The sequence below is a fragment of the Oncorhynchus kisutch genome, linkage group LG15 (assembly GCF_002021735.2).
Source record: "Oncorhynchus kisutch isolate 150728-3 linkage group LG15, Okis_V2, whole genome shotgun sequence".
Classification (NCBI taxonomy): Eukaryota; Metazoa; Chordata; class Actinopteri; order Salmoniformes; family Salmonidae; genus Oncorhynchus; species Oncorhynchus kisutch.
Genome location: NC_034188.2, coordinates 92,472,065 through 92,479,214, shown reverse-complemented (window position 1 = coordinate 92,479,214; position 7,150 = coordinate 92,472,065). Strand labels below are relative to the sequence as shown.

General features: G+C 47.8%; 1 protein-coding gene across 1 annotated transcript in view; it reads left to right on the top strand.

Annotated features, from left to right (window-relative positions):
* Positions 1-455, top strand: part of LOC116353725 (loricrin-like) — a 1,164-nt gene extending 709 nt beyond the window's left edge. The window contains exon 1 of the mRNA XM_031791460.1: positions 1-455. This exon is cut by the window's left edge and continues 709 nt beyond it. Coding sequence (XP_031647320.1) covers positions 1-455 — 455 coding nt within the window.
* Positions 456-7,150: the final 6,695 nt, after the last annotated feature.

The following is a 7,150-nucleotide window of genomic DNA, read 5'->3' as shown; positions in this document are numbered from 1 at the left end:
CTGCAAGGGGGGGTCTGCGAGGCTGCAAGGGGTGCGAGGCTGCAAGGGGGGTCTGCGAGGCTGCAAGGGGTGCGAGGCTGCAAGGGGTGGTCTGTGAGGCTGCAAGGGGGGGGTCTGCGAGGCTGCAAGGGGGGGCTATGAGGCTGCAAGGTGGGGGACTACGAGGCTGCGAGGGGGGGACTACGAAGCTGCCTGGGGGGTGGGCTTCGAGGCTACAAGGTGGGGGACTACGAGGCTGCAAGGGGGGGGCGGCGAGGCTGCAAGGGATGGGACTACGAGGCTGCAAGGGGGGGGCTACGAGGCTGCAAGGTGGGGGCTACGAGGCTGCAAGGGAGGGGACTACGAGGCTGCAAGGGAGGGGGCTACGAGGCTGCAAGGGAGGGGGCTACGAGGCTGCAAGGTGGGGGCTACGAGGCTGCAAGGTGGGGGCTACGAGGCTGCAAGGGGGGGACTAAGAGGCTGCTTTTTTCGTAACATAAAAAAATAATCTGACACAGTGGTTGCATTAAGAACCAGTGTATCTTTAATTATACTGTAGAACATGTATCTTTAGTCAAAGTTTATGATGAGTATTTCTGTTATCTGGCGTAGCTCTCTATAATTACTCCGGATATTTTGGAGGCATTTCTGAACATGGCGTCAATGTAAACCGAGATTTGTGGATATAAATATGCATATTATCGAACAAAACATAAATGTATTGTGTAACATGTCATATGAGTGTCATCTGATGAAGATTTTAAAAAGGTTAGTGATTCATTTGCTGCCACCACCATGCTTCACTATGGGGATAGTGTTCTCTGGGTGATGAGAGGTGTTGAGTTTGCTCCAGACATAGCGTTTTCCATGATGGCCAAAAATCTAAATTTTAGTCTCATCTGACCAGTGTACCTTCTTCCATATGTTTGGGGAGTCTCCCACAGGCCTTTTGGTGAACACCAAACGTGTTTGGTTATTTTTTCTTTAAGCAATGGCTTTTTTACGGCCACTCTTCCATAAAGCCCAGCTCTGTGGAGTGTAGTACGGCTTAGAGTGGCTCTGTGGACAGATACTCCAATCTCTGCTGTGGAGCTTTGCAGCTCCTTCAGGGTTATCTTTGGTCTCTTTGTTGCCTCTCTGATTAATGCCCTCCTTGCCTGGTCCGTGAGTTTGGTGGGTGGCCCTCTCTTGGCAGGTTTGTTGTGATGCCATATTCCTTCCATTTTTTAATAATGGATTTAATGGTGCTCCGTGGGATGTTAAAAGTTTCAGAAATTGTTTTATAATCCAACCCTGATCTGTACTTCTCCACAACTTTGTCCCTGACCGGTTTGGAGAGCTCCTTGGTCTTCATAGTGCCGCTTGCTTGGTGGTGCCCCTTGCTTAGTGGTGTTGCAGACTCTGGGGCCTTTCAGAACAGGTGTATATATACTGAGATCATGTGACAGATCATGTGAAATCCCCCCCCAAAATCAATTGAAACAAAATAGGAAAAATGCCAAGGGGGTGAATACTTTTGCAAGCCACTGTATCTATGTTATATTGTATAGGTGGCCTCAGCAGCCTACTACCTTCTGATAGGGGTAGATAAGGGTAGATGGGGTGGATAGGGGTAGATGGGGTAGATGGGGTGGATAGGGGTAGATGGGGTGGATGGGGTAGATAGGGGTAGATGGGGTAGATATGGGTAGATAGGGGTAGATGGGGGGTGGATAGGGGTAGATAGGGGTAGATAGGGGTAGATGGGGTAGATAGGGGTAGATGGGGTAGATGGGGGTAGATGGGGTGGATGGGGGTAGATGGAAGGAGAGAGGGTAGGATATGGGTAGATAGGGGTAGATAGGGGTAGATGGAGGTAGATGGGGGTAGATAGGGGTAGGTGCGGTGGATGGGGGTAGATGAGGGTAGATGGGGTGGATAGGGGTAGATGGGGTGGATAGGGGTAGATGGGGTGGATAGGGGTAGATATGGGTAGATGGGGTGGATAGGGGTAGATGGGGTGGATAGAGGTAGATGGGTTGACAGGAGTAGATGGGGTAGATAGAGGAGGATGGGGTGGATAGGGGTAGATGGGGTAGATGGGGTGGATAGGGGTAGATAGGGGTAGATGGGGTGGATAGGGGTGGATAGGGGTAGATGGGGTAGATATGGGTAGATAGGGGTGGATAGGGGTAGATAGGGGTAGATGGGTAGATATGGGTAGATGGGGTGGATAGGGGTAGATGGGGTAGATAGAGGAATATGGGGTAGGTAGGGGTAGATGGGGTAGATAGGAGTGGATAGGGGTAGATAGGGGTAGATAGGGGTAGATAGGGGTAGATAGGGGTAGATAGGGGTAGATGGGGGTGGATAGGGATAGATAGGGGTAGATAGCGGTAGATGGGGTGGATGGGGGTAGATGAGGGTAGATGAGGGTAGATGGGGTAGATAGGGGTAGATGGGGTGGATAGGGGTAGATGGGTGGATAGAGGTAGATGGGGTTGACAGGAGTAGATGTTGTAGATAGGGGTAGATGGGGTAGATAGGTAGATAGGGGTAGATGGGGTGGATAGGGGTAGATAGCGGTAGATGGGGTGGATAGGGGTAGATCGGGTAGATGGGGTGGATAGGGGTAGATGGGGTGGATAGGGGTAGATCGGGTAGATGGGGTGGATAGGGGTAGATGGGGTGGATAGGGGTGGATAGGGGTAGATAGGTAGATATGAGTAGATGGGGTAGATAGAGGAAGATGGGGTAGATGGGGGTAGATAGAGGGATATGGGGTAGGTAGGGGTAGATAGAGGAGGATGGGGTAGACAGGGGTAGATGGGGTGGATAGGGGTAGATGGGGTGGATATGGGTAGATGGGGTAGATGGGGGGGGTCTGTACTGTAGGTCTATACTGTGGGTCTGTACTGTGGGTCTATACTGTGGGTCTGTACTGTGGGTCTATACTGTGGGTCTATACTGTGGGTCTGTACTGTGGGTCTATACTGTGGGTCTATACTGTGGGTCTGTACTGTGGGTCTGTACTGTGGGTCATTACTGTGGGTCTATACTGTGGCTCTATACTGTGGGTCAGTACTGTGGGTCTGTACTGTGGGTCTATTCTGTGGGTCTGTACTGTGGGTCTATACTGTGGATCTGCACTGTGGGTCTATACTGTGGGTCTGCACTGTGGGTCTATACTGTGGGTCTGCACTGTGGGTCTGTACTGTGGGTCTATACTGTGGGTCTATACTGTGGGTCTGTACTGTGGGTCTATACTCTGGGTCTGTACTGTGGACCTGTACTGTGTGTCTGTACTGTGGGTCTATACTGTGGGTCTATACTGTGCGTCTGTACTGTGGGTTTGTACTGTGCATGTGTACTGTGGGTGTGTACTGTGGGTCTATACTGTGGGTCTGTACTGTGGGTCTGTACTGTAGGTTTGTACTGTGGGTCAGTACTGTGGGTCTACACTGTGGGTCTATACTGTGGGTCTATACTGTGGGTCTATACTGTGGGTCTGTACTGTAGGTTTGTACTGTGGGTCAGTACTGTGGTCCTATACTGTGGGTCTGTACTGTGGGTCCATACTGTGGGCCTGTACTGTGGGTCTGTACTGTGGGTCTATACAGTGGGTCTATACTGTGGGTCTGTACTGTGGGTCCATACTGTGGGTCTGTACTGTGGGTCCATACTGTGGGCCTGTACTGTGGGTCTGTAGAACAGACCATGAAACCTCCCTAGCAACACACACAGCACGGTGCTGGCTGCTCTGACTGCAGTAATACTGAGTGTAAATGTTATGGGCTTCCCATGAATCCAACTCACACTGACAACTAGCTGACAGACAGACGTACAGACGGACGGACGGATGGACGGACGGACGGAGACACAGACAGACAGACGGACGGATGGACGGACGAACAGACAGACAGACAGACGTACAGATGGACGGAGACACAGACAGACAGACAGACAGACAGACGGACGGACGAACAGACAGACAGACGTACGGACGGACGAACAGACAGACAGACAGACGTACAGACGGACGGACACAGACAGATACAGACAGACGGACGGACACAGACAGATACAGACAGACGGACAGACGGACGGACACAGACAGATACAGACAGACGAATGATGGACGGACGGAGACACAGACAGACGGACGGACGGACAGACAGACAGACACGCCAGTCTGTTCTCTGCTGCTCCTGTCTGGCTTCTATCATCACGCCAGTCTGTTCTCTGCTGCTCCTGTCTGGCTTCTATCATCACGCCAGTCTGTTCTCTGCTGCTCCTGTCTGGCTTCTATCATCACGCCAGTCTGTTCTTAACTTCCACAGGTCAGTTTGATGTAATTCTCTTGCCAAGCGTTAAAACATCATTGTAACATGTTGTAATGTGTCACAGGCAGATGAATCCTGCTGCGACTGTACCATCTATTAAGGGGTGTATACAAGGCAATAGTGGTGCACATAGAATAGCAATTTGAAGTCATTTTCTTGCCATAACGTGCCATAGGCAATGACTCCATCTTCAGTATGGTGAGCTACACAAGGCTGACGATACCTCTAACAGCAGTGTGCAAATAAAATAGCAAATTCTAATGCAGGTATAGTTTAGTGAACAAAAACACATCATGACGTCGTTAACAAATTGTAAACACAAAATATTCATTTTATTTGATGAACCTAAAGACGGAGCCGTTTAAACGAAATCTACATGCTGCCTTTTATTTACAGCTTATTTCACTTCCCTTTCCTTTTTGTACAGGAAGTCGAAGAAGAGCGGTACAGACACAGTGTTGAGAACAATCAAATAAACAAACAAGCCTCAAAAAAGGAGAAACCTCAGATCAACATACCGCCTCATCATCAACAGGTCAATACAGTATTTCACAATACAATTACATTTTCCTTCATTCAGAAGTATGCTCTTTTTTTAAAGGGACAGTAACGTCCTCATTTTGGACAAATGTCACAATATTTTTAAAAAAAAGTTTTTAAAAAAAAGAAGCTAAATGAAATGTACTTTGTACAGTATGTTGACCAATATAGTTAATCACCCGATTATCCTTCTCCCCTCTGAATCTAAGTGATGGCAGGAAGATGACAGAATTAGTTAGTGCTGCAACTTGATGGCAGGAAGTTGACAGAATTAGTTAGTGCTGCAACTTGATGGCAGGAAGTTGACAGAATTAGTTAGAGCTGCAACTTGATGGCAGGAAGTTGACAGAATTAGTTAGTGCTGCAACTTGATGGCAGGAAGTTGACAGAATTAGTTAGTGCTGCAACTTGATGGCAGGAAGTTGACAGTGTGATCAAAGTGTACCTACCGAGCGAGAGTCAAAACAGACGAACGATCAATAACATAATTAATAACATCCTTCCTAGCTAGAAAGGACAGCTTGCTAACAGGTTAGATCGCCCTGTGAAGTGTGTTTCCAGGTGCACTTGAACACGGGAGTTCCAAGCTATCTGAGACAGCTAATTATGTCCACAAGGATGGTTTGCAAGCCACACCTGGGTTCAGATACTATTTGAAATCTTTCAATTTACTTTGAGCATTTGCTTTAGCCTGTCTGGAGTGCCAGGTAGGTCAGGGGCATTTTGCAGATTTTCCTATTCGTTATTTTTGCCACACGCAAAGCTCAATCAAGCTCTTGACGCAGTATTTTAAACGTATTTGAACCCAGGCGTGTTTCTAAGGTTGTCTGTGTATACGAGAGCTTTAAGACTGTTAAGAGCTGCAGGCTGGAACTAACACACCTGGAGGCTCAATGCATCCATCTCAAGACCCAGAACACCTCTGGTCTCAGTACTGAAATCACTTTAACCCTGGGGCTGTCCTCGGGGTAAAAACGCTATGGGTTGTCTGAAACGGCACCCTATATATGGTGCACTGCTTGTGACCAAAGCTCTATGGGTTCTGATCTAAAGGAGTGCACTATAACAGGGATTAGGGTGCCGTTTGGGACAAACTATTCGTTTTTTTTTCTACACAAGCACAATGCACCACAGGACTCAACCGGTCCAGCCCAGCAACCAGTCCAGCTAAGCAACCGATCCAGCCCAGCAACCGGTCCAGCCCAGCAACCGGTCCAGCCCAGCAACCAGTCCAGCCCAGCAACCGATCCAGCCCAGCAACCGGTCCAGCCCAGCAACCGGTCCAGCCCAGCAACCGATCCAGCCCAGCAACCGGTCCAGCCCAGCAACCGGTCCAGCTAAGCAACCGGTCCAGCCCAGTAACCGGTCCAGCCCAGTAACCGGTCCAGCCCAGTAACCGGTCCAGCCCAGTAACCGGTCCAGCCCAGTAACCGGTCCAGCCCAGCAGCCAACGTGTTAAAAAGGAGAATTAGTAAAAACCGAGATGATATTTTTTGTAATGTCATATTGTTTTAAGCCTCCATATCTCTTCTGACTAGGAACCCTTTTTCTTCTCTTCTCTCAGAGCATCTCCTTCAAGGTAGAAATACCCTGAGAAATACTGCTGAAAGAAAGACACATTACTAAAAGTAAACACTATTATTATGTATGATAGACTGTTGTATTCCTCTACAGTAAATGTCAAAAATGTAAATTAAAATACAAGTCGTTAATGTAAAATTAAAATCACTTTTTCAAACAAGAGTCTTGACTTTATTACCTTAAGTTATGTTCAAGTACAACGAGTAGCGATTAAAGGACGATAGTTCACATTGCTGAATTCAAATGATTTTGTTATACTGTTATTTTATATAGCTATTTATAAAAACCAAAAACCAAAGGTAATATAAAATACCGTTCTGTGGTTTATTTAATACACCACACGTTTGATTGATTCTTCCACAGTATGTTCGTCATCCAGGTGGGATGTTTGACCTGTTCTGTTAGGACATGAGAACAGAAAGAGGACAGATGGGATGTTTGACCTGTTCCGTTAGGACATGAGAACAGAAAGAGGACAGATGGGATGTTTGACCTGTTCTGTTAGGACATCAGAACAGAAAGAGGACAGATGGGATGTTGACCTGTTCCGTTAGGACATGAGAACAGAGAGGACAGATGGGATGTTTGGCCTGTTCTGTTAGGACAGATGGGATGTTTGGCCTGTTCTGTTAGGACAGATGGGATGTTTGAACTGTTCTGTTAGGACAGATGGGATGTTTGACCTGTTCTGTTAGGACAGATGGGATGTTTGACCTGTTCTGTTAGGA